At 44.7% G+C, this 27,873-nt stretch overlaps 1 protein-coding gene across 1 annotated transcript in view; it reads left to right on the top strand.

Moving 5' to 3' along the window:
- Positions 1 to 27,873, top strand: part of DOCK2 (dedicator of cytokinesis 2) — a 447,565-nt gene that overhangs the window by 389,908 nt on the left and 29,784 nt on the right. The window contains exons 34-41 of the mRNA XM_011947752.1: positions 1,994 to 2,079; positions 8,329 to 8,485; positions 10,453 to 10,493; positions 15,026 to 15,116; positions 15,990 to 16,109; positions 19,749 to 19,838; positions 21,426 to 21,530; positions 24,226 to 24,367. Coding sequence (XP_011803142.1) covers positions 1,994 to 2,079; positions 8,329 to 8,485; positions 10,453 to 10,493; positions 15,026 to 15,116; positions 15,990 to 16,109; positions 19,749 to 19,838; positions 21,426 to 21,530; positions 24,226 to 24,367 — 832 coding nt within the window. The remainder of the gene's footprint in view (positions 1 to 1,993; positions 2,080 to 8,328; positions 8,486 to 10,452; positions 10,494 to 15,025; positions 15,117 to 15,989; positions 16,110 to 19,748; positions 19,839 to 21,425; positions 21,531 to 24,225; positions 24,368 to 27,873) is intronic.

Here is a 27,873-nt window from a genome sequence, read left to right on the forward strand (position 1 = left end):
TTCCTTCCTTCCTTCCTTCCTTCCTTCCTTCCTTCCTTCCTTCCTTCTGTTTGTCCATCCATCCATCCTCTCCGCTTAAGCTGAACAACTGTCCTCATCTTTGACACAGTCCCACCTTGACACTTTTGCTCACACCATTTCCCTCATCTGGAATGCCTTCCTTCTCACATTTATCACAGTCCTACCCATCTTTCCGGGCCCGGTATATCTCCTTCAATAAGTCTTCCCCAACTGAGGCAACTCATGAGAAATTCTTTGGCATTTGTGCTGTATCAGCACAAGCTTTTTGTCCCTCCCTTAGACCCTTTGTGCACAAAAGTGAGGGAACAATGGCATCACGGATAATGTGTGAACCAGAGGGAAGAGAAAATGTGGTCCCTGCCTTATCATCACCTAAAGATTCCAACTCCATGGAGCTCTGTCCTTTATGCATGGGAAAGAACCTGCCAAAGGTCTCTGCCATTCATCTGAGACTTTAGACAGGTCACTTAAACTCTGAGTCTCTACTTTTTCACCTGTAATAATAACTGACACCGAGGGTTGTACCAAGCAAGGGCTGGCCACTCTTCGTGCATTGTCATGTTTAAAGGTGATCCGTGACCTCCAGACTTCATGAAGTATTATGAAGACCGGGTGTCAACAGGTCGCGTTAGAAGCCAGGACTCCCCAAGTCCTCTTTTGGTCTTGGTGACCTTTGCCAAGCTCCCCTTTCCCTCTCCAGGTGCCAGTTTATTTCTTAATGGTAAAATGAGGCAAGTGTGGACTGCATGATTTGGATGGACTCTTCAGGGTATAATACTAAAACAGTACAAACCATTTTGCATCAAAATCATGTTAAAAAGACACAGGGTGACTTCAAAACAATGTATTGAATAAGCCATGCACTCCAGTGGGTGAAATGTTTCTTAACATGGAAAGTAGGGAGACAAAACATTCTGTGGCTTCAATGCCAGTTGGTGGAACTGTAGATGGATACTTGCTTTTTGATCACTTACCTAATCTGATCTCTGATCATTACAATTGTCACCAGTCTTGACTTATCTAAGACTTGACATTTGCTCCACGTCGTATGAGTATTTTTCATCATTTCTTTGGTTGCAGGGAACAAAACTCCAATTCAAACTGGCTGATATATACACAGATCAGCTCATATGAATGGGAAAGCATCAGATGTGACTGAATGCAGGGGCTCACATATGGCATCAGGTCTCTGTCTCTCTGTATCTTCTGCTTTCTGCTTGCCTCTGTATTGGTGTAATTCTCAGACAGCCTCTTTCGTTGTGGTCAGCAGCAGCTTCAGGCTCATGACCTTCCATCTGTAGGTTGAGCAGAAAGACTCATTTTGCTAAGAGTTCCTATAAAGCCTCAGATTTAGAGTCTCACTGTCTCAGTCCAGACCTTTATTAATGCTGGGATCTGTGTGATAAAATATATTGATTAGGAGCTAGGCCTGTGTCAGGTCTCCACACCTGGAATTAGGGAGGGATGTTCAGCCCACCAGAGCCCCAAGGACTCCTGTTAAGACTTGTGTGATCACCAAAATATGGAGAAAGTAATGAAGGAATGCCAAGCAGGCAGAAACAATAGCTGTCCAGGAAATATCTCCATTCCCTTTTCCTCTTTCTGCAAAATTTCAACTTAACCTTTGAAAACAAGCTCAAATAACATGGGCTGTGAGAAGTCTTCCCTAACCTCTTCTCCTTCTCCTCCTCCTCCTCCTCCTCTTTCTCCTTCTTTCTTCTTTCTTCTTGTTCTTCTTCTTTCTTTCTTCCCCCCACCCACCCCTCTCTCATCACCCACGGCTCCCCTCCACTCTCTGGACACTCCAAAAAGGCAGACATAGTATTCTGTTCCATTCTGTATTCCCAGATCCCAGCACTCAACCTGGGAGATAATGAGTGCCCCCTAAAGCTTTGGTTGAAATAATGAATTGACTAATTTCAGCCCTCAGCCTTCTAACGTTGTTGTTGATTTTTGTCTCCTGCATCTTCAGTTTGAAAACGAAATCATCCTGAAGCTGGACCACGAGGTGGAAGGGGGCCGAGGCGATGAGCAGTACATGCAGCTGCTGGAGTCAATGTAAGTTCAGTGCCCCACGTGCAGGAACAGCCTGTGAAGGTCAGGTGAGGCGGGAGGTCTCAGAACTCCAGGGGGCTCTGAGTGGTTGTGTCCTCCCCTGGAGATCGATCTAGAGGCTCGTGGGTATTGGCAAAGCTCCATTTTTGGAAGAAACCTCACATTTCTCTCTGGAGTGGCCATTTGTTTGGAACTGACACAATGAGCCAGATGAAAAGAATCTTTGCTGTGTCAGGAAGAGGGAAATAATCCACCAAAATGTCTATTTTCATCACATCTTAACTGTGGTATATGGTTGCTATTTTTCCTTTGTTTTCTGTTTAAATATTTGACAGATGTTGGTCATGACCTACATTTATTGAGCACACATACTAACTTAGCATGCTATTGTGCAGTGTGCTATGTAATGCCTCCTTTAATCACACTTACTCCCTTTGATGACCATTTCACAGAGGTGGGCCCTGAGGCTGAGGGAAGTAAGCACATTGTTCAAGGAAACTATGACAAGCTAGTGGAGTGGACAAGCTGTATCCTGAACCTAGCTCTGCCTTACTCCAGTGCCCAGGCCAGGGGCAGACAGTGGACAGAGAACAGTGCCCAAGACCACTGGACTTGGAGTCAGGACATTGTTTTAACAGCTTTATTGAGATATAATCCACACGCCATGCAATTTACCCAAAGTGTACAATCATTGACTCTTAGTATGTTCACTGAGCTATGTAACCATCACCACAATTTTACAACATTTTCATTATTCCTGAAAAGAAACCCTGCACCCCTTAGCCACTGCTCTTTCAACACACACACACACACGCGCACACACATGCACGCACGCATGCACACACACACACTCACAAACACTCCCCCATCTCCCCTAGCCCTAGGCCACCCTTACTCTGCATTCTGTCTTGCCTATAATGTTTTCAAGGCTCATTCATGTTGTAGCATGTTTCAGTACTTAATACCTTTTAATTGCCACATAATATTCTACCATATGGATATGCCCCATTTTGTTTATTCATCTCTCAGTTGATGTGTATTTAGGCTGTTTCTACTTTTTGACTATGAGTATTGATTCTGCTGTGAGCATGCAGGTACAAGTTTTTATGTGGACATAACGTTTACAGTTCTCTTGGGTATATACCTAGAAATGGAATTGCTGGATCATATGGTACCTATATTTGACCTTTTGAGAAACAACGACTATTTTCCAAAGTGGCAGCTCCATATATATTTCTATCAGCAGTGTATAAGGGTTCCAATTTCTCTGCCTTCTTGTTAACACTTGTTAATATCTGTCTTATTGATTACAGCCACCCCGGGGGGTGTGAAATGATACCTCATTGTGGTTTTGAATCGCATTTCCGCGATGTGTAGAATTCATTGATTTTCAGTACACTCACAGGGCTGTGCATTTTTCCATGTGCGTATGGGCCGCTTGTATATCTTTGGAGAAAGACATTGGGTTTTGATCCTGGCTCTACCGATTAGCAGCTGCAAGACTTCACAGGAATCACATATGTCTGGCCTCAGTATCCCCATTTCTGAAATGGGAATAATAACGCCCCTGTGGTTATTCTGAGAACTGAATAAGTATAAAGCATCTGGCACACAGCAGGTAAATGCTTCATAAAGATGCTTCCATCTCCAGGCCTTGCTCCCAGTTTCTGTGTTTGACAGCTTGGTAATTACCCCTTTCTCCCGTGAGGCCTTCTCCTGAGGCTCAGGAATGTGACTCAGACATCCCCACTTCCTGCTAACTGTATATTCTCTGATTTGTATGATTCTCTGAGATCACTCTAGTTTGGATTCTTTCTTCAATCTTTTTTGAATATTTTAATTTCAACAAGAAAAGAAAACTGAAGGCCTTGCTCTGACCCCCACAATAAGCCTCTCCACCCTGCCCAAACAGCCAGAGCCCAGAGGACAGGATGGCGCCCCAGGCAGTGCCATCGCAGCTGGCCCCTGTCCCCTTCCTGTCACCATGCATGGCCCTCACTGAACACTTAGAATGCAAATGCCATTTGGCCAGAAGGAGAAACCCACTGTCTGCCCCTCAGGTGGATATGGAGACTGATGTATCCGGGAAGGAATAAACAATGTTCTGACTGAATCAGTGCTTATCTTAAAGTTCTAAACAAGAAAATCAAAATATTGACCAGAAGTGAAGCCATGAACAGTGCTGGCAATTTCCATTTTTATAACCGGATGGGGCTCCGCCGCGGTCTTCAGATGATCAGCTGGGTTTTCAAATCCTTCCTGAGTGATTATTTATAAAAGGAGTCCTTAGAGGTCAAAGAAATTAAAGACAGCTCATTATTTTTCTCCTGAAATAGACGTGTGAATGATTTTTACACAAAACGAATCAAATCCGACACAGGGAGCCAGGGCCCCATCAGAACATCCATGGGGCCCCTGTACCTGCTCCTTCCTTTCACCTCTCTGAGCCTCAGTTTTCTTATCTGAAAATTGGGGATAAAAATATTATTAAGCCCTTAGAGTTTTTGTTGGGATTAAATAAGAAAAATCATGTTAAGTGCTTAGCACAATTTCTGATACTGAGTGGGTAGTCTAGCAATATTAATTATTAGTAGTACAGATTGTCCCTTATCTGAAATGCTCCGTACCAGAAGTAGTTTGAATTTGGGATTTGTTTTTCAGATTTTGAAATAATTATACTTAATAGTTAAGTGTCCCTCATCTGAAAATCCAAACTCCAAAATGCTGCAGTGAGTGTTTCCTTTGAGTGTCATGTTAGTGCTCAGAAAGTTTGAATATCGCATTTTCAAATAGGGGACAGTCAACTTGTATTACTTACAGGTGGATAGCATGGTAGTTATTTGAAGCCATGAGCTTACCTATCTTTTCTCCCCTGGGCCACTTGAGATGCCTGAGAACATGCTGTGGTGTTTCTCTGTGGGAAAAATATCTCCACTAAATTTGACAATGATTGGCTTGATTCTTAAGGTCCTCCACTGATACACAGGGCCCCCACTGGGCAGATACAGTCCTGTGGGCACATGGCTTGGATGGGGCCTTGGTGAGCTATTCTCCCTGTGGCAACTGCAGCCTTGCATAGGAACACAGGGTTTAAGGCATGGAGTGGGGCTGCACAGTCCTCATGTGCTCTGTGCAGTGCACAAGCTATATAACCGTACACAGCACTCCAGTTCTCCCGACCCTCAGAGCTCTCCTTGGAACCCACGCTCATTGATCCACATATATCTGAAAGTGTAAGTCTCACATTGAATGGAGTCATAAGACACTCCCCTGCCTTTCTGTATTTTATTCCTGGGAATAGTTCTAGAAGTGGTGAGGAAACCAGAAGGTTGAAGCGGATAGATGTATGTTCTTGGGCCTTTGTCCTACCTAGACCCTTTCAATCCCTGGAAGAGTACCTGTCACGGGTCATTTCATTTCAAGGAATGAAAGAAAGTCCAGTTTCATTAACACTGACAGAGAGGGGGAGTCTGGGATCCTCTGTCTAAAAGCCTCCAATGCCAAGTGCAAATCAATTGCAGGGAGGAGTGAGCCTCCTCTAGTCCTCCCCCGACAGGAGCAGAAGCAGTGTGGCAAGTGTCCACCACCCTTCATTCCACCGCGTGAGGAATTAGCTACATTCTCTCATGATTCCCAAAGCTTTTGTTATTGTCACTCATACTCTGTTGTGGGATTACAAGGTAGACAGTTAAACAGGCTTAGCATACAGTCTGGAACACAGGAAGTACTCAATAAGTGGTAGTATCATTATATGTTATGATTAATTTTTATCTATGTTTCCCATGCTAGACTGTGATCTCCTGCAACTCTGAATCCCCAGTTTCTAGAATGCCACATGTTGAGTGGAAGGATGGACAGTGGATGGATGGGTCATTTCTAGCCAATGTTCCCATCCATTTCACAATCCTAGATGGTTTGAGCACCTTTCTGTCTTCATGCATAAAGAATAGAGAAAGAAAGCAAGCCAAGACCTTTTTTCTCCTAAACCCTGGTTTCTCCAAGTGTGGTCCATGGACCCGCAGCATTGGCATCACCTGGGAGCTTGTTAGTAAGGCAGCTGCTCAGGAACCAGCCCAGATGTGATGAATCAGAATCTATTAACACAATGTCCCAGTGATTCCCATGCACGTGGAAGTTTGCAAAGCCCTGAACAAAACTAGTTGTTCTTAATGTGAGCTGCATGTCGGTATCTCCTAGAGAATGTAAACAGTAAAGCACTGCTGCCTGGGTCCCACCCACAAAGATTCCAAAGTTATTGACCTAGGTTGGGCATTGGGCTTGGTAAAAGCTCCCCTGGTGATTCTGTCATGTGACCAGAGGTGAGAACTTCAGATCTGGCCAAGCTCAGACCCCGAGATGTCTCCTGCCCTGGAAAGCTTTACAAAATCACACACCAAACACTGGGAAGAAGCTTTGTTGCATTGTCATTAGGGTGGCACACAGGGCTAGAAGTGACTGTCCCAGGAGGAGGCATGCACAGCTGTGGCTGAGCCAGACAGGTCTAAATCACAGAGCCATTTGCATCTCCCATTGAGAGCCAGGGAACAGTTGCTTTTCCCAGAGTGAAGATGGATTTGTCTTATCACAGCCACAGTTTGAGATGTCACCTTCTTACAGCCTGGCTTGGCTTCTTGGAGGAAATGACCCTCAGAAGTCCTTGCTTTTTTTACCTTTACCTTCCTAAGGGCCCCTGGACAGTTACAGTTCCATGGGGAGAGGAGACAGATACAAATTGCATGGCCTGCATAACATCTACTTGAGATGCCTGAGAACACGCTGTGGTGTTTCTCTGTGGGAAAAATATCTCTCCTAAATTTAACAATGATTGGCTTGATTCTTAAGGTCACCACTTCAGCTTACTATCAGACCGATATTGGGAAGGTCCTTTAATCTTTCTCAGCCTTCATTTCCTCACCTGCAAAATGGGGGGAATAATTCTCACTTATCAGAATTACTGTGAGGATTTCTTAGGAAAAGTAACTAGTACAGTGTCTGGCATAGAATAAGTAATTAAGAAGAAATAGTCATCAAACAAAATTTTAATCCATCTGTTTCTCCCCACCTAGCCTGTGGGCTGCCAGACAGTAGATGTGGTTCTTTTTTATATTGATATCTTTCTCCCCACCACACAAGGCCTAGCAACTAATAGGTGCTTAAAGATGTTACATTTTTATTTTTGTTTTTAAAATTTAGAATATGAATACTAAAACAAATATTATAATTTAAAAAAAAAATTTACACATACTTAAATAGAAAAATGGAGGCTGTTCTTTCCTATTTTCCTACCTAAAGCCTTGTTGGAAACAACGATCACTACGAGTTTGGTGTCTATCCTTGCTGACTGTACATGGCACTTTATAAGCACACAGAGACACATGATAGCCATGTGCACTTGCACACATCTGCAGCCTTTGGCGGTAGAGACACGGATGCTGGGGCCAGACTGTTTGATATTCCTGACCACATTACCTTGGACAAGTTAGCGGGCCTCTCCATGCCTTCGTTTCCCTATCTACAAAAGTCCCATCTCATAAAACTGTGACAGGAGGTTAAATGAGTTACCATTTGCATGAGGTCTACAATAACACCCAGGCCATGCTAAGCTCTGTGTCAGTTGGTTAACTGAAAAACAAATATTGTTCTGAGACTTACTTTTCTCACCTAGCTCTATATTTTATAGAGCTTTTCATGCCCAGACATACTGAATCTCTCTAATATTTTTAATGTCTTCATAGAATTCCATTTGGTGAATGTACTGTAATTTACTTAGGCATTTCCCAACCGATGAACATTTAAGATGGTTCCATCTATTTCACTATTAGACACAATTTGTGGTATTATATCTTTGCATACTTCTGGAAATATTTCCGTAGAACAGATTCCACAAAGTAGAATTGTGGGGTCAGAGGATATGCGCATTTACAATTTTGACAGATACTATGAAAATTGCTTCCCCAAAAAAGTTTTGTTGATTTATTCTCAGCAGGGGTGGGTAAAAGTGAACATCTCCCCCACCATCATTACCCATATTGGAAACTATTTTATTTTTATTTTTTCCCATTCTGATGTTAGGAAAAAAAAAAAACACTTGCTGCACTATATGGATAAATACATGAATAAATGAACAAAAGGAGCAGTCAGGGAACTTGGGTTGACTGACTGATTTTGCATGTGCTCCATCCCACTACCCACTGGCCCCAGCACACTCTTTATCCTCAGCCGTGAGCTCACTGCCTCTGGTCTCTGCCACAGCCTGATGGAGTGTGCCGCAGAGCACCCAACCATTGCCAAGTCAGTGGAGAACTTCGTGAACCTGGTCAAAGGCCTCCTGGAGAAGCTGCTGGATTACCGGGACGTGATGACGGATGAGAGCAAAGACAACCGCATGAGCTGCACTGTGAACCTGCTGGTGCGTGGGGCTGGTGGGTCCGAGTCAGACCAGAACCCTGCATGGAGCTGGGCTTTCTTTGGGTCTCATGATTGTTCTTCGTAGGGAAGTGGTGCTTAAGGGCTTTGGAAAGCAGACAAATGTGGAATGGAATGTCTGCTATGCTTTCTGCTAGCTCTGTGTCTTGAGGCTGTCACTTCACCTTTCTATGCCTCAGTCTCCTTATTTATAACATGGGATTAACGCATATTACCTTTAGCACTCAACACATCACGTGGAAGGGAGATGACAGTATAGACTGGCTAAGAGTATGAGCTTTGGAGTCACACAGCCTCTGGGTTTCTATCCTGTGTCTGATAATTAATAGGATGGACAAGCTAAGGAAATGCTCTGAAGTCTTAGTTTGCTTGTCTATTACAAGGAGAAAATAATGGTTCCAATTTCATTAGGTTGTATTGTCCTGGCCCATGGTTAAATGCTCAATATGTGTTAGTTTCCTTCTTCTTATGGAATGGAGTCACACTGATAACTAGAATTACTGTTACTATGAACCAGGTTAACCAGAGAAACTAACCCCAGATCCAAGTTATTAACCCCTATATTTCATGAGCTCCCATGGACTGGCTGCCAAACAGCCTCTCTCACATGCTCTGTGATTCAATCAAGAGACAGGTAGGTAAGTAGCCATAATGCTTCATATTCACTATGTCATCCCACCTTAAAACGGTTTAAAAGAATGAAGTTGACCAAAAGGCCATGTGGCATCCGTCACATCAACCTCCCTACCATTCCCAAGGTTCCTGAAACACAAACCCTGTCCCCATAGCTCTGTTGTATGGCCTCCCTTTACCCTAAATGGAGTTGTTTTTTTTTTTTTTTTTAACAGCCTAGATATTGCCATTGATTTCCCAGAATGCCAAGGAGACTTTAAAAATCCTGACGACAGCAGAAAGGAATTTATTACTAATAACTCCACCAGGCCCAGTTTACATAAAGATCATGCAGAGGTGTTTTCCACGAGCTGAGCAGCTTCTCTCTAAGGAGAGACAGAGTTGGTTGAGGAAAATGACCTTTAACAGCCAGCTAGGATCAGGGAGAATGCTTGGAACAGACAGTTCTCCAAGCACTTAGACACCACTAGGTTTCAGTGCGTTGCTTAAATATGGCGTCAAGGAGGAGGGTGGGGATAGAGGTGGTATCAGGACAGATGATGTCCAGTATGATTCGCTGCCCTTTGACTGTGTGCTCTGGAACATGTCACTGCCCCTCTCTGAACCTCAGGTGCACATGGGTGTGCTGCATTAAACCAGGATATGCACCTGGTATGGCTCAGGGATTGGACCAGGACCACCTGGCTCAGAATCTGTAAGAACTTGTTTTAAAAAATGCCACGGGATTAGGATCTCTGGTGGTGAAGTCCAGGGTAACTACTAGTCTAAATGGCCCCTGAGCTGGAATAGGGACCTAGATTCCTATGTATTGCCAAGTTTAAATGTTTTGGCTACAGAATCCCATATAACTCCTAATAGTTCTGCACTATCAGGAATTCTGATCTCCTACTATTACCGAGGTGCTATCACTCACTTTCCAACTTAGGTGCTTTCCTGTGCAAGGCCTGAGCTTTGAAACTTCAAGCTGGGCTGCCTTTCAACATGGACTTGGTCAAAGTAGACTACCCCAGTCTTGGCAGCCCACCTCTCAATGCAGCAAAAAACTGATCTGCACCTCCTGATATGTGATGGCTGAGACACATCAGGTCCTCTGTTCCTTTGTAGTCTAAGGGTCAGAGAAGTGACTTTCAAAGCAGAATCTTCCAGTTAGGCTGTTTGATGCATCTTTGGTGCATTCAGGATAATAAATTTCCTATTCCTATCTCAGGGTACCCAGATAGTAAACAGCAATCTTCGTCTCATCTTCATCACCACACCCTTGACCTCTGTGACATTGCAAAGAACAACACTTATCATTGTTTTTCCTCCCCTATCTAGAATTTCTACAAAGATAACAACAGGGAGGAGATGTACATAAGGTAAGATTCATAGTTTCTGAAATCCAGATCTGCTGTGTCACTTTCCTGCTCAGTATCCATCGATGGCCCCCTGCTGCCTTCAGGATAAAATTTAAACTTCTCTTCTTGACATTCAGGCCCTCTGTGTTGTGATTCCTGTCAATTTCTCCAGATTCAACTCCTTCATTCTCCCACAGTCAGCCCCATAAAACCACTTGAAATTGTCTAGGCCTTCCACACTGTCCTGTTGTTCCCATAGCTCATATTTTCCTTAAGAGTGACTACTTTGTGGTTTGAGCTGTTGGGGTGCATTTGCACTGTTGCAGGGCTGACCTTGGATAAATTACTGTGAAGCCCGAGTCCAGACATGTAGTAAGACCATTGACTAGCCCAGTTTGGAAGGGAAAAAAAATACGAAGATGCATGATGTCTACATCCTTATAGGCATTTAAATGATATTATTTGAATATATCATGAAGGGTTTTTGGGGGACATTTTAGCCTAGAGCAGAGAACTCCTTTGCCAGTTTTTCTCAGAATCTCATATATTTTTTTCTGCAATTTTAAAAGTATTGTTACTTTTATTTATAATAAAAATATATACTTATTACAAAACAAAAATAAACTTATACAGGCAAACAACACAAAAAATGAAATAAATTCCCATAATCCATACATATTTCCAGACCTTTTTTATGTTTATATATACATTGAATTCTATGCATACATATTTTTTGCAAAAATGGCTTTATATCACTTGTAATTTATTCTTTGCTTTTTCTAACTTGACAAGAACTCCGTATCGACAGATGTATATCAACATCATTTTTAATGAAACTATAAATTTTTTTTTCCAGAATATACCATCATTTATATAGCCAATCCTATATTGTTGAACATTTAGGTTGTTTCCAACTTTTTTCTACAATAAAAAGGACAACAACTTTTGTTTTTTTTTTTTGAGACATAGTTTCGCTCTTATTGCCCAGGCTAGAGTGCAGTGGTGCCAATTCAGCTCACCACAGCCTCTGCCTCCTGGGTTCAAGGGATTCTCCTACCTCAGCCTCCTGAGTAGCTGGGATTATAGGCATATACCAGCACACCTGGCTAATTTTGTATTTTTAGTAGAGACGAAGTTTCACCACGTTGGCCAGTCTGGTCTCGAATTCCCAACCTCAGGTGGTCTGCCCACCTTGGCCTCTCAAAGTGCTGGGATCACAGGCGTGAGCCACTGCGCCTGGCCACAACAACAAAATTCTTGAACATATACCTTTATGCACATCCTTATGAGACTGGAGCCCTTGAGGTAGAGTCAACCAGAAGAAATTGAGGAGCAAGGTATTTACAGGACTTTTGTCACATTCTGTCAGAGGGCAGAGACTTCAAGTCTACACTCACTCTGCTATTATGGCAAATATATCTAGGTACCTAGTTTAGCATTACTCCAGAAATAGGAGCTATCATTTGGAGAAAAAATAATTTTACAGGTTGTCCTGAGTTTGGGATATTTATAACATTATTAGTCATACCTTATTGTAGCAGCACAAAGCTTTGGGGTCTGAAGGACCTTGGTCCTTTCCTCGCTTTTTCTGTAACCTTGGATAAGTTAATCTTTCTGGGTTGAGGTTTTCCTACCTGTAGAATGTTTCCATCCTACCTTCTGTTTTGATGATTAAATGAAGTGCTGTAGGTAATATGGCTGCCACATAGTTTCCTCCATCCAACCTTGTTTTTCCCCTTCTCATTTTAGAAACACAGACGGCAAATCCCAGACCGCCACAAGCTTTGGAGATTTAAGGCCCCTAGTAATCTAGGAAAACCATATTTGTCTAGACTGCAAACAAGGTGTAGTCTGAAAATCTGTTCGGTTTGGCAGGCGGAATATTTAAAAACATTTTTAATTGGCTGCCAAAATTTAAAAATCTGGAGATTTTACATAAAAATCAAAATTTCCTTTTTCTCCTGGAAAACTCAGAAGGCGTGACAACACTGGGCCCTTGTCCTACTCTGACGACTGTTAGCCAAACTGGGTGGTGGCAGCCATTCTGGACAGGGCTGGAACATTGTCGTCATGACATCATCTCTATTCCCTACTGTGCTACTCCCCGCCCACCTCACTCAAGCACCTGGCACCTGGAGGTGCTTGAGTTTTGTATCCCTGGTTGAGGGATGTCTTCTTTTTATTAGGGTGTCTTCTTTTGGGTTCTGCAGCAGATCATCAGACCCTTGAGTTAACAAGGAAGAGGAGAGGGTGCCAAAGGAGTAGTTGAAAGTAGCAGGGAAGCTGTCCCCTGGGCTGCTCTCCCCAAGTTTTTTGAACTCAGCCATCTAGGGGTCTGAGGCATGGAGGATGGGCAGGAGGAGATAAGGCAGAATTAAGCTATGTATGCACACACAGATGTTTCTCAATTCCAAACTCTCTACATGGAGGTCATGTGCAATTTCACGGTTAACTCTGATTAGCAGAACATTAGGCGGGAGGAGAGTGGAAAGGCTGCATCTGTGAAAGCAGAAATCACTGAGCCTGAAATCTGCTTCTGGCTCTGGCTCTTTTAACCTGGATCTCAGTTTTCTCATCTTAATAGCATTGTTGGACGGATGAATTGATAAAAATACATGATAATAAAACACCCATTTGTTGAATGAATGAATGAATGAATGAATGAATGAATGAATGAATGAATGAACGAACCAATGTTTCTGCCTGGGAAGCTCTCCCAACTCATCCCCTTCCCCTTCAGATCAACTGTTCTGCCATGGGAACCTTTCTAGAAGCCTCTCTTCTCCCCACCTGGATAAAGGCTGCTCTCCTAGTACCACAGACCACTCCTTCACAACACATATCATCGCTGTGTTCTTGCAGTTACGTATCTGATGATTTGATTCATGCCTGTCTCTTCTCCTAGACTTGAAATCCCAAACCCTGAGAACAGTGCCTGCTTTTGTCACTGCTTATCTTTAAGGCCTGGAATAGCCTAGATGCCCAGTACAGCTTTGCTGAAAGAATAAGTGAATGAACAAAATACTGACAGGGCATCCCAGCACAGCGGGTATCAAATCACCACTAGGTGACCTTTCCTAGCCTCAAAATCTTTGGCGGTCCCTACGCTGATTTCAGGCGGCTTGCATTTGACCCACTGGCCCGTTTTATGTGGCCAGGAACCCTGAACATTCGCTGTGAACATTCGCTTCTCCTTTGGTGAGCTTTGTGCAGAAAGCCTTTTTCTCAAAAGGAACATAAACCTGAGCATTGAGACACGCATTGAGTGGAGATGCCTGAGAAACCCTGTGTTGCCTGTTGTGAGAGTGCGTCAGGGTGGAATGTTGGCACCATGGCAGGCATTCCCTGCCTCTCCTCTCACAGGAAGAAATCAGCATCTCCCCTCACCACATTACTTAGAGTTGGGTTTAAGTAAATCCTCCTAATGATATGCAAGTCACCAGTACAGTGGTTCATTGCCTCTGGATTCTGTTTCCAACGGTGGCAGGAAAGAATGTTTTGTAGAGGAATCTAGTTCACAGTGATAATAGATAACAGCTGCCGCTGCTCAGTGCTGGCTACAGGCTAATCACTTTCAGAGCATACTTGCATTTCTTAGCAGCGATGCGAGCTGTCATGTATTGAGCCTTTTGTAAGACACACATGGTCTCCTTGGCCCTTTATATGCCCAGTCACTTTATAGATAAGTTCTGTGAGTGTTGCCATTTTACAGATGAGCAAACTAAGGCACAGAGAAATTAATTCACTCCTTAATACCTATTATGAATCAGTTATCTAAGAATTTTTCAAAGCACCCTGCCTTTGTCCTTGTTCCCATCCTCAGTACCCCTCAGTTATATTGCCGTCTCATGGTTCATAACTGGGATCTCACTTTTCAAAGGGACAGGAAGTTAAAATGTGACTGCAGTCAAATAGCTAACTCTTCCTACTGACAGCTCAAGGTCTCCCTGTGAATATCTGCTCTCCAGCCCCGATCCACTTCCTTTCATTACCAAAAAATACACTTACTTACACCCAGAGAACTCTGCAGAGAGGGTTAGGAACTGTCCCTTACAGCTGCTCTGGCTTGTTCATACTCCTGCAATGACACAACGATTAAGAGTAGGGATCATGTCCTGACTCTTCTGTTTATTAGCACAGAACTCCGGATAAATTGTCTCTCTCTCCTTCGTTTATTTCTCTTGCTTGTCATATTGCATTGGCCAGAACATTCATTATCAAGTTGCATGGTATCTGGGATGGCACCTAACTTGTCCAGGCCATAGTTCTCTCATCTGAAAATAGGAATTCCTGAGACTTATCTCACAGGGTTGTCATAAAGATTAAGCAACCTAAGAAATTTAAAATACTTAGCACAGTACCTGGCATGCACTAAGTACCCAACACACACTAGGTGCTGTCATTATCACCCACACAAAGGGCTGGTTATCCAGGAAGGAGGACTTTCTTGCCACCCAGAGAGGTACCCAGTTGTTCTCTGGGCTCCTGCTTGTCCCTGCCAGGTGTCTCCTTGTCACTGCGCCTGGTAGCTCAGCATATTTTCCCTCAAACAGGTACCTGTACAAACTCCGCGATCTTCACCTGGACTGTGACAATTACACAGAGGCTGCCTACACGCTCCTTCTCCACACTTGGCTTCTCAAGGTACTGTTACTTTGGGTGAAGGACATTTATTCTGGGATCCTGACAGGGCCCCACAGCAAGTTGAAGAGTGAAAAAAGAAAAAAAAAAAAAAGAAGAATAATCCAAATACATTTTGTTTTGCTCTGTGTCTCCAAACTCTTGAGCTGGCAGGGTACCTTTTGCACTGCTTCCCCGGTCACATGTGGTTTTGAGTGATCTTTACATTTAGCAACAACAACACCCCTCCGAGATATGTTTTGCAGTTTTATATAATATCTAAACTGCTATTAACAGTAAATCATTGGCATGCCCACTGAGCTGCATTCCTTCTGTTGAGAACTTAGCTGTAGCTGGCAAAAAAAATCAGAATGATTTCCTTTGGCTTTGGGAGAGCTAGGAGCATGTTTCTTAGGGGTTGGAAGTAAATCCCTACAAAGCACACACAGAGAGCCAATAAAGAGTAAGATAAATGCAACTCAACAAAAATCAGGAGGTTTCACAAGTGGAAATTGCAGCCCAGCATCTCTCTGACTGACCACTGACACCCAGGACAGGCCCGGGGGAAGCTAGCAGAGGGGAGGGTGTTTGCAGGGCTTCATTGGACTTCTAATCACTGTGGTTTTAATATTTCATGTCCCCTCATTTGTCTGTTTTGGAACTTGGGACATTAGTGCTGCCTGGAGGGCAACTTCCAAATATCCTGGGTACTCATGCCTCAAAAGGGCAGCCTCTCCAGTGGTACCCCAAGTTTCCAGAAGTAAGCTGAGTTCAAGAAAGGAGGAGAGACCAAAAGGACAGGGTGTGGGGACAGCCGTTCCTGCCTTTAATCCTGGGAAGACACCTGCTCTCGGCAGCCTCTGGCCCTGTGTGACTTCCCGTGTCTTCTCTTTGCAGTGGTCGGATGAGCAGTGTGCGTCACAGGTCATGCAGACGGGCCAGCAACACCCTCAGACACACCGGCAGCTCAAGGAGACGCTCTACGAGATCATCATAGGCTACTTTGACAAAGGAAAGGTAATCTGTCCCTGCTCCCTCTCTCTGTGGGGACCCTGGCCACTGGAAGGGTAGCTCTCTCCCATACCCTATATCCAATCCATCCTCAGCTCTGTCAGACATCCCTCCAAATCCTAACTCTGATCACTTCTCTCCACTTCCTCTGCATCTCCATTCCTTCTACCTCCATGTAAGGCACCGACATGGCTCACCTGGGCACTGCAATGGATCCTACACAATTTTCTTGTTTCCTCTACTATCCCCAACATATCATCCTCCATATAGAAGATAGGATGATCATAAAACATAGATTGGATTGTGCCATTCCCCTGCTCGCAATTTCTTAATAGCTCCCCCAATCTACTTAAAACAAAGTACACAATCCCTCCCATGGCCCATGAGGCTCCACATGAGCTGTGCCCTGGCTGTGTCTCTCATTTCATCCCTGCTGGGGTCCCTCTTGCTCATGTGCTCTATGCCAAGCTCTTTTCAAACTCAGGGGCTTTGTACTTGCTTTTCCCAGCTGGAAGCATTCCTCTACCATAGCTGCCCACTGGAAGGCTGGGATTCACTCTGATGTCACATGCTAAGGAGGCCTTCCCTGACCACCACTAGACAAACCAGCAGCACCTCTGCACCAGGTTACCCTTATGGCTTCTTCAAAGCACTTGTTCCTATGAGACACCATCTTGTTCATTTTCCTTTTACTTGTTTATTTTCTGGCTCCCCAATTTAGAATGCCATGAGATCAGAGACTTGTTTTGTCCACTGCTAAATGCCCAGTGACCAGGACAGAACCTAGGAAGTCCCCCGTGAATATGTAGGCCTGTGTCCTAGGTTCTGTTCTAATCACTGGGCATTCATAAATGAATGAAGTGAATGGATGAATGACATGCGCTGTCATCCTTGATCTTTAAACAGCAAGGATGCTTGGTTGGGTTTGGTCAGGAGATTGGCCAGACCAGCTGCTGCCCAGCTCCAGCCTCTGGTGGACCTTCAGGAAGTACCAGCCCCAAAACTGCCATGCACCCTATAGAGAACATAGATCAGTGGCTGCATGCTCAAGCTCTGGGACTGGCTGACCCAGCTGCAATCCTTGTTCCTCTACCACCTACCCTTCCCTTGACCTAAGAGACTCCAATCCCCACCCATAACAGTGAAATGCTAATAGTACCTTCTTTCTAGTTGTGCTGTGAAAATAGAGTGAGAAAATGCAGGTAGAGCACCTGGCGTAGGACCTAGTGCATAGTAATAGCTGGTGAAATGTCAGTAATCGTCATCATTACCCTACTCCACCACTTCCTCTCTCAAGCCTTTCTTGAGTCCTCTGGCTTACCTGCAGCCCTCCCTCTCCTTTGCATTGCAAGACCTCTTACAGTTTATCAGGACTTAATTTAGCACTTAATTTGGGCCTGTCCTGTCACTGTAGTTTATTGCATCTGTCTTAGTCGGATCCCTCTACCTTTTCTGGAAAGATAAAATGAGGTAATGTCTGTGGAAGGGCTTATAAATTCCCAAGACTCAAGCAGTTGGAGAGCACTGTTTTCATAATTTACAATTATAAGCCTCTTGAGGGCAGAGATGCTGCCATCCCTTGAACCTCCTGCCCTGCTGGGTGTCAAGTCAGAGCTTACTATTTGTTTATCAGCTGATTAAGTAGGTTGCAGTGTGAGAGCCTAAAAGTACATGTTGAGCTTTGTCCTCAGCAAGATATTCAATTCAGCCCACTTTGTGCTGAGCAGAGAGGAAAAAGGCATGATCCCCAACCTCAAAGAACTTACTGTCTAGTGGGCAAAACAGACATGCCAATAATAATATTTTTTGCATTGCTCTCTGGCATTATGCAATCACAGGGAAAAAGGCCAGGGAACAGGGTGGTTCCAAAGTACTTTGGGAGCAGAGAGGAGGGAGCAGATGGGTACGGCTTACCCTGAAAGCCGCTGCTATGAAAGCTTCTAGAAGGAAGCCCAAACTCCTCAGCACCCTGTCAGCTTTCCTTCCCCATACCTCCTCAGGGAGGCTCATTGCTCCAGGCACACATGCTGGCTTTGACTCCATAAGTTCATCTTGCCACCACCCGATGGACTCCTCTAAATTGCTCAAAACCAAACGATTTTATCTATTGATGTATATACTTTGTCCAGTTATGTTTCATGAGAGCAGAGTCTGTGTCTCGTCCATCTTTATATCTGTTTCATTACTGCACACCACACCATGCCCAGAACCCAGCATGTGCTTAAAAATGAATGTGTAAGACTCAGAGAAGTCAGTGACTGTCGGAGGTCCCAGTGGCCACACAGGCAGAACTGGGAGGAAATCCCAGGCACCTGACTTCCTGCCCCGCCCCTTCTCTGGTCTCTTAGTGATTTCTTAACCCATGGGAAGAGCCTTTCTTCTCCCTGTTCATATTACAGTGACAAGTAGACAAAGATCTATACTTGAGCCCGTCAGTCCCCTGGCCTCAGCCCAGGGGGATTACCCCAACCTTCTGGTTCGGGGTGAAGAGAAAACCTCAGCCTGGCCCGTACACTTGGTTCCTCCTCCTAGCACATAAAGCATTTTTATGCTGCTTGCTAAGCTGTCCGTGGGTTTACAGCCGTGGCGTCTCCACTCGGCACTTGGTTTTATTTATTTTTATGCTTGGATGCAGAGAGAGCACTTTTGCTACACAGCTCACACTGCATATTGGCAACCTCCCGTCTCTCCTCCTCCTACCTCCCCCAGCTTCTCCATTTAGGTGCATTTTCCATTTTAAACTGAAGGTGAAATGTAATGGGTATCCCTTGAGATTGCCAGCCTCCGGTCCGCCCTGTGTCTCCCCTGACTCTGCAGACCATCCTGACCTCCTTCGGTCTAAGAGAGTGAGGTAATCTATTGACTCTCGTCTAAGACAGAGAAGAGAAGTATCCACTATGTTTAGGGATAAAAAGTCTTAATTTTTTTTTAATACTCTAGCACCACCCCTCCCACCTGACTCTTTATGCTACCTGACTCCTTACTTCCACATGTCAAATAATCCCAATAAAAAGCATCAGGATTGGCAGAGTAGAAGCATCCCAGGACTGAATATCAGGAGAACTGGGGCCTGGCCCCAACTTTGTCCCTGGAAACTCTGACCTTGGGCCACCTTGTTCACTTCTCTGTGAACCATTTATCTTTGGAAAAGGGGGCCAATACTTCTCTGAGGAGGTGAGGGAATCAAAGGTTTCATTCACTCAACACGAGCATGTGGGAGGCAAGGACTGAAGAGGAAGGCCCTGGAGACACACACAGAGGCTTGCATCCTGACTGCTTTTAGTGAGACGTTTGACCCAGGACAGGTTGCCAGACCTCTCTGAACCTCTGTTTCTTACCTGGACAATGAAGATGGTGTCAGTTACCTCTCAGAGTGGTTGTGAAGAATCAGAGAGCACGTAATTAAAGGGTTTAGCCTCATCTGTGCCTACTCAATTATTTATCAAGAAACTCGGGTGAGAGGCCAGAGGAAGGTCGTCCTCTCTAGGAAGCCCCCCAGTCCCTCTGAATGGGGAGTGGGTCTGGATCAGAGCGAGGTTTCCACTCAGTCCCAGGAAGCACAGCTAAGCTGGGGTCCCTTCCTCAGCAAGGGCTCTGCAAACCCGGAGGTGCTGCCTCACCTTTGTCCCTGTGACCTTCCTGTAGATGTGGGAAGAGGCCATCAGTCTGTGCAAGGAGCTGGCGGAACAGTACGAGATGGAGATCTTCGACTATGAGCTGCTCAGCCAGAACCTGGTAAGGCATCCTCTGGGAAGGCTGAATGCCCTGCAGGCTGGGTGCTCAGGGCCTCAGCTCACCCGAGATCCTGGGGAGATGGGGATGAGGGCCAGGCGGGGTTAGGGAAATAGAAAATGAATGGAAGGAGGACCTGAGCGAGGCTGTATTGAGCATCTCCCTTCCCGCTGGGAGTATTTCCAAAGAGAGATGTCATGGGGAAATGCTTCAGTGACAGCGTCTCAGAGGGAGCATTGGGTACCTGTGTGGGGCTGCAACTGCCGCCGCTGCTACAGCCCCAATAAATGCTGTGCTACATTTGCAGTAAAAGTTCCACAAATCACTAAACCAATTAAATAAAAACACAAATTTGTGCTTTCTGATTAACAGATAAATCACATTAAAATGCTCCCCATCTGGTTACTCCCATTAGCATCGATGCTCACGATTTGGTGGGGGAAGTGGAGAGCAGGGGAAGCCAGCCCAGCTGATCCTGCTTGTACTGCAGAAGCCTGGATTTGGCGGGGAGTTGGACTCTGCAGGGAAATGCAGAACTTTTTGGCTGCTTCCCTCCCACCCACACTCCCCACATATTTTCTGGCTGCCTGAGCAGCAGGACCCCAGGGACCCCTCTTAGCCTGTTTAGAGAGGCCAGGCCAGCGACTTACAGAGTCAGACTGTTCGAAAAGGATTGATAGCTTTTGGTGGGGGGAAAGTATGGTGATCTTGTTAAAAACAACTGAGCTGTTAACTGTTTTCACTGTTTGTAAGATAATATGCAAATACATACACCAAGAGATACCTGATACCTACCCCACGTGTACCTCCACATAGATGTTTGCCAATGCCTATGCCCAAGACACACACACACACACACACACACACACACAGAGGATACATTCAGACACATACTAATATATGTGTACTTGCCTGCACAGAGTCCACATCACACAGGCATATGTCTAGATCCACATATATCTTCCAGATTGTATCAAATGGAAGATGCCATCAATCATACACCATTCTTTTTATTGTGCCATGTCATGATTCCTTCAGAGCCAACTGCAGTTATAAGATGCCATTAGGTGTAAAGTAAGATTCAGACTGTTTCCAGAGATGTTAAAATATGGAAAACACACACCTCTTAGAATAGATGAAATGTCTTAGGTATACATGCACAGGAAAACATCTATATCCGGGGACATTTATTCATTCCATAGCCTCACAAATCCATGCCCAAGTGTGCATGGAGGTGGGAGCAGAGATGCAATGATGGGAACCCTGGATGCAGCTTACTGGGTTCAGCTCCATGGTTACTGGCTGCTTTATGAGATACCATTTCTTTATCTGCAAAATGGAGATACTCATGGGATTATTACAAGGATGATTCAAGTAACCACTCTAGTGCAGGTAGAGTGATTAACACAGTCCCTGGTATACTGTAAATATAGCTTTTACTATTGTGATTATAGACATAGCACAGATATACAAATATATGCACATGGCTCATTGGTTCTGGTATAATAATGTCTTCACTAAGGCCTCTTGGAGTTGAATGTACCTTTGATACACATCTGTGTTGCAACAAACCTTATTTTCTTCCTTTAGATCCAGCAGGCAAAATTCTATGAAAGCATCATGAAAATCCTCAGGCCCAAACCAGACTACTTTGCTGTTGGATACTATGGCCAGGGATTCCCCTCCTTCTTGCGGGTGAGTTTGGGGGTGACTTGGACACCAGGCGAGAGCCCCGGGGCCTAGGCATCTCAGCGGTCCCTCTATGCTTTGAGGATTTGCTTGTGCTCAGAAGCGGTGCTCTTCTCTGTCTGAGTGCTGCCCCCATCCCCAGGAGACTCCCCAGTCAATGCTGCCATCCTAATCACCAGCATCTCTCATCTACTGTGTTTCTTTAACTACACAGCAACTACAGCTGCCTCATGAGGTAGTTAGTTTCCCGTCACTGGAATGAGGTGTTCAAAGAGTGGCTGGAGGATGTTTGCTGGCAGAGGTTTACTGCCAGGAGTTACTGTAGAGCAGTCATTCTCAGACCTTTTGGTTTCAAAACCTTCTTTCTCTTTTTAAAAATGATTGAAGACCCCAAAGAACTTGTGTGTATAAAGATAATCTCTATCTACATTTACCACATGAGAAATTAAAACTAAGAAAATGTTTTTTAAAGTGTTCATTTATTTGAAAATAACAAAAATGGTCCAGGCATGGTGGCTGATGCCTGTAATCCCAGCACTTTGGGAGGCTGAGGGGGACAGATTACTTGAGCTCAGAAGTTCAAGACCAGCCTAGGTAACATGGTGAAACCCTGTCTCTACAAAAAAATACAAAAATTAACTGGGCGTGGTGATGCGCACCTATAATCCCAGCTATTTGGGGCCTGAGAAAGGAGGATTACTTGAACCCAGAAGGCTGAGGCTACAGTGAGTCATGATGGAGCCACTGCACTCCATCCAGCCTGGGTGACAAAGAGAGACCCTGTCTCAAAAAATAAATAAAATTTTTTTAAAAAATGGCAATAATAAACCCATTACATGTTAACATAAACTGCAATTTTAGGAAAAATACCTCTATTTTCCAATAAAAAAAAATCAATGAAAATCACGAGATTGCTTCACATTTCTGCAAATCTCTTTAATGTCTGACTTAAGACATCTAGATTCTCATGTCTACTTCTGCAATCTGTTGCGATCACACATCTCGCAGCTTTGGAAAGCTCCTTTGTACCCTCATGGGAGAATGAGAATGAAAAGGATAAATAACAGCTTTCATGTTATTATGAAAACAGTGTGATCTTCTGGTTCCTGAGAGGGTCTTGGGACCCTCAGGTGTCCCTGGAGCACAGTTTCTGAACCGCTGCTGTAGTGGCTTATTTACCTATCATGTGATGAATTGGATTAGATCACCAGTAGGCTTCCTTCAGTCTGGGAGTCTATGGTTCAATTCTGGGGTGAAGGAAATACAAAAGAAATGGCAAATCTGGTCTCCAACCTCACTTGATTTAGTCTAGTCAAGGAGATAAATCACTCACAGTTATTAATCAACAATGTGGAGGTGAGAGTGGGCCTGCAGGAGTGATTGCCATGAGCTGCAGAGAGGGGTGCAGGCTTCATGGAGGAAGTACAGGTGGCTTCCCAAACCTGGCTGTACATCAGAATCCCATGGGGGAACTTGTTAAAAGTGCAGACTCCTGGGCCCCACTCCCACAGATTCCATTTCAGCAGGTCTGGAGTGGGCCCTGGGCATCTGAATTTTTTTCTTTTCTTTTCTTTTCTTTTTTGTTTTTTTGAAACGAAGTCTTGCTCTGTCACCCAGGTTGTAGTGCAATGGCTTGACCTCAGCTCACCGCAACCTCCGCCTCCCAGGTTCAAGCTATTGTCCTGCCTCAGCCTCCCAAGTAGCTGGGACTTCAGGCACGCACCACCACACCCAGTTAATTTTTGTATTTTTAGTAGAGACAGGGTTTCACCATGTTGGCCAGGATGGTCTCTATCTCTTGACCTCATGATCCTCCTATCTTGGCCTCCCAAAGTGCTGGGATTACAGGAGTGAACCACTGTGCCCAGCTGGGAATCTGAATTTTTAAAAGTCTCCTAGGCTCCTTGGACAATCAGCTAGGTTTGGAAGCACTGATATGTAGAGATAAATGACAGATGTGTGTTTGGATAGAAGAACTTAGGGGCCATTTTAGGCAGTGTGGATGGCACAGATGTCTAGAGCAGTTTCTCAACCTCAGCACTATTGATATTTTGGGCCTGAAAATTCTTCACTGTGGGGCTGTGCTGTGCATCGTAGGATGTTAGCAGCATCCCTAGCCTCTACCCCGTAGGTTCTAGTAGCATCCCCCACTCCCAGTTGTGACAACCAAAAAATGTTTCCAGACACTGCCGATGTCCCTTGGGAGACAACATCACCTTTAGTTGAGAACCACTGATCTATAAGAGATGCACATGGTCAGGAAGGATAAAGAGTGTGTTTTCACAGGCTTAGAGCCAGAAACCAGGCAATGAAGATATGAAAACTGAGTCCTTCCAGCTCACAAGTCCAGCCCACATGGCCCATTACAGGCAACGGGGAAATGTGGCCATATATATAGGAGAGTGGGTGTGACACAGTGAAACCTGAGTGAGTAATTATTCTGGAAGCTGTACATAGGAAGGTAAGAAGAAAGTTCTCAGCATTCGTGATCTTCCCTTCCTCTAGACTCTTTAGAGTAGTGATGGCCTCTGCTAGGTCAGTGAGTTGAGCTCTTCCTTTCCCCCGGTAGGGAAACCAATAGGAGAGTGATGCACTGGAGGTCCCCATAGACCGTGGTCATTTTACAAGTTCCCCAGCTTTACTTGGCCCCTTTCTTCACACCTGGGTCCCCGAATCTCTAATGAGCATCCTTTCTCTGCAGAACAAAGTGTTCATCTACCGTGGAAAGGAGTATGAGCGAAGAGAAGATTTCCAGATGCAGCTGATGACCCAGTTCCCCAATGCAGAGAAGATGAACACCACCTCTGCCCCGGGAGATGATGTGAAGAATGCTCCAGGCCAGTGTATCCTTGGAGAATGCCCTAGCCAATGGGCCAGACCTGGGCAGTCCTGCCGGGGCTGCAGCCCACAAAGACCCACCTTAGAGCTCAGAGCTGCTGCCAGAATCATTACCATGGTGCCATGTCGCAGGAACATGCAACATGTTCTTTGGATCCATGTTCTTTGGATCCTTTTCTGGTCTCTTCATGATCCTGGTATCTCGAGCTCTATTTGGTTTGGAAATTTTGTCTCCATTTCCTGTTATCTTTGGTGCTTTTAAAAAAGTGCATGAATGTGAGCTAGAATGTCAACCCCGTGGTTGCTCCGGCTTGCTCTCTGCAGTAAGTTCCCATCTCCCATGGTGCCTGGTACAGAGTGACTCCCAGTAAATATTCGAGATGAGATCCAAAGAACCCATCTCAATACATCGTAAATGTTGTATGCATTGATTAATTCACTCACTCACTCATTCATTCTTATATTGAATACTCTCAAGCTCTTACTCTATGCTAAGCAAGGTGCAAGGGACTGGAGATTTTCATTCACAAAATGGTCCTACGTTCAGGGAGCTTACAGTGTAGCAGCTAAAAGAGGCATTAAGTGACTAACTGCACTATTCCATATTTATTTACAAAAATATAATCTGTGCCTCAAGGAAGCCATGCAGAGTACTGTGGTTGGGAAAGGAGAGAAGGCATCCTTGAGGAAGGTGACGTTTGAGATGACAAACAACCAAAGCTTAGCAGGAGGTGGGAAGAATATCCCAGACAGAAGGAAGGATGCTTCTGTGCAGAGGCCTTAGGCAGTAAGGAGCATAGCAGTCTCCACAAACTGAAATGATGCCACATTGCCATCATAATAAAATCAAAACTGCTAAGCAAGGCCTGCGGGGCCATCCATGATCTGACCCCTGCCTGCCTGTTCAGCGTCATCACCCCCCATCCTTCTTTCCCTTTATCACATCCCTCTGACCACAATGGTCTTGTTTCTGTTCCTGTGATGTACCCAGCTTATTGCATTCATATTCTCTGTTCCCTCTGCTTGGGGTGCCCTGCCTCAGCTCCTTACATGACTAGCTGTCTCTTACCCATCAGACCCTAGCTTGGCGTCACCTTCTGGAAGAGGTCTGCCGTGGCCTTTCTATTGTCAAATGTGGCCTTTTCTGAACTCTTCATGACCCTGGTATCTCAAGCTTCGTTTTCCTTGGAAAATCTGTCTCAATTTGCCTTTATCTCTGGCACTTTTTAAACATGCATGGAGATGAGCTAGAATGTAAGCTCCGTGAGGGAAGTTGCTTGCCGTGGCTTGCTCCCTGCAGTTAAGTCCCCCCTCCCTTGTGCCTGGTACAAAGGGACTCCCAGTAAATATTTGTTGATTAATAAAAATAAAAAGGAAACAACACAGAAAGAGGAAAGAAGAAAAGAGATAAATAAATAGAGAAAGGGAGGAAGGAGGCAGAGAAGCAGCCAGCTCACTTGGAGTACACAGTACACAGAAGTCGCATGGGGTGATGCTAGGGTGCAGTGTAAGTGAGTGCCAGTGCGGCCAAGCATGGTGTTTAGCAGGCCAGCAGCCGGTGCTGGGCAACAGACAGGATTCGCATGGCAGAGAGCATATAAACGCAAGAATAGGGCCAATTGCTGAGCCAGGGAGCACATTAACTCAGCCTAGCTCCCAGCATTGCACCCTTTAGCACAAATTAAATTACAGCCTTTAAAATGGGGTTAACAGGTTGCATGACTGGTCTGCTCAGTCTGCTGTACTTTAATCCAAATATTCTTCTCTCCAGTGGTAAACATTCATCTGTAACCTTTTCATTATGCTTGCCTGCCCTGCGTACCTGCTCTACCATGGTTATTTGCAGGAGGAAATGCAACTGGTGGTGGGCTGGGCTGGTTACAAATATGAGTTTGGTTATAGGCGAGACATGGGATTGGTTCTAAGGCCTTTCTAAGTGGACCTCCTGGGATTGAACAGCTGTGTGGCCTTTTAACATGAGTCTAGGGACAGAGTATGTGTTCCTGGGACATAGCTCTCCCCTGGTTCAGTGCTAGGAGGCAGGTGCAAAAGAAGAGGGGAAGGGCTATTATTTGCTAAATGTCATTTTCATGGGACTGCAGGCTTTGTATCCTATAAAACCCTCTAAAGGGAGTGTTGATTTTCCCTATTTCATGGAGAAGAAATATGTGGGGCAGAGACGTAAAGTGGTTTGCCTAAGGTTACAAAGCTAGTTAGTGATGGAACCGGTACTTAAACCTCACGATCTGTCTGTCTGAAAACCTATGTTCTGGTACACCATCGTTTTTTAAAAGATTGATGAACAGCATTCTCTTTATTAACTGTTTACCATGCACTAGGCATTTTGCATGCATTGTTGTTTTACCCTCCAATACTTCTACAAGTTAGGTATTATTGCTTTCTGCATTTTGCTAATAGGAAAACTGAGGCTCACAGAATTTAAGCAGCTTGCACAAGGTCACAACTAGGAAGTGATGGAGCTGGGATTTGAACTCAGGCCTGCTTTTTGACAAAATATTGAGTTCTTAATGCTCTCTTCTCTTGCCTTCACTTGCGAAAAAGCTGATAAGCAGTCTGAGAGGGTGACAGATCTCATTTCTCACTTAGGTATCCAAGTAGGGAACCATCATTGAAAGCCAAAGTCTCTTTGTAGGGGGTCTGCAGTTGCCCAGCCCTCTGGGGCCCCAGTTCCACACATACATTCAGCATGTGGCATAACAACCTCACCAGCCATCCTCCTGGCACAACTTCAGGGAACTCGTGTCACGGGCTTCCCCTGGACAGGTTTAGATTCTCCTCTTGGGCCAAGACCAGTGGCCAAGATCAGTAAACATGACCTAGAACCTTCTCTAAAACAGGGGTCTGCAAACTTTCTGGAAGGGGTCAGATGGGCAGTATTTTAGTCTTCGTGACCATGCAGCCTCTGTCACAACTACTCAGCTCTGCTGTTGTAGTGGGAGAGCAGCCACTGAAAACCCAAAAATGCACAGGTATTGCTGTGTTCCAATAAAACTCTATGGACACTAAAATTTGAACTTTCTATCATTTTCACATGTTACAAAATACTCTTTTTCCCTCCATTGAAAACTATTCTTAGCCTCTGGGCCTTACAAAAACAGGCAGTGAACCAGGTTTGACCGCAGGACCATAGTTTGCCAACCCCTGCCCTAGACTTAATCCAGAGTGATTTTCTTCCCAGAGCAGGCTGTTGGCCACATGGCTTGAGAAAGAAAAGGGTTTTCCTGAAAATCGTAGAAATACTTTCACTGAGATTTATTCATTCGTGTTAAACATTTTCCTCTCTTACGAAGAGAAATCTATTTAGGACAGAAACAGGCATCAGAAGTAAATCAATGAAAACCCTAACATATTAGCATAGAGTAAGTTCATCAGAGAGAGGCAATTCAATTTAATCTGGAACTAGGTTTTGGTCATTTCTTATGTGTGAAAGAACCATAGTCTCTGCCATGAAGAAGCTCACAATCTGGGCAGGAATGGAGGGTGTGAGGTG

The sequence above is a fragment of the Colobus angolensis genome, unplaced genomic scaffold (assembly GCF_000951035.1).
Source record: "Colobus angolensis palliatus isolate OR3802 unplaced genomic scaffold, Cang.pa_1.0 Scaffold27, whole genome shotgun sequence".
Classification (NCBI taxonomy): domain Eukaryota; kingdom Metazoa; phylum Chordata; class Mammalia; order Primates; family Cercopithecidae; genus Colobus; species Colobus angolensis.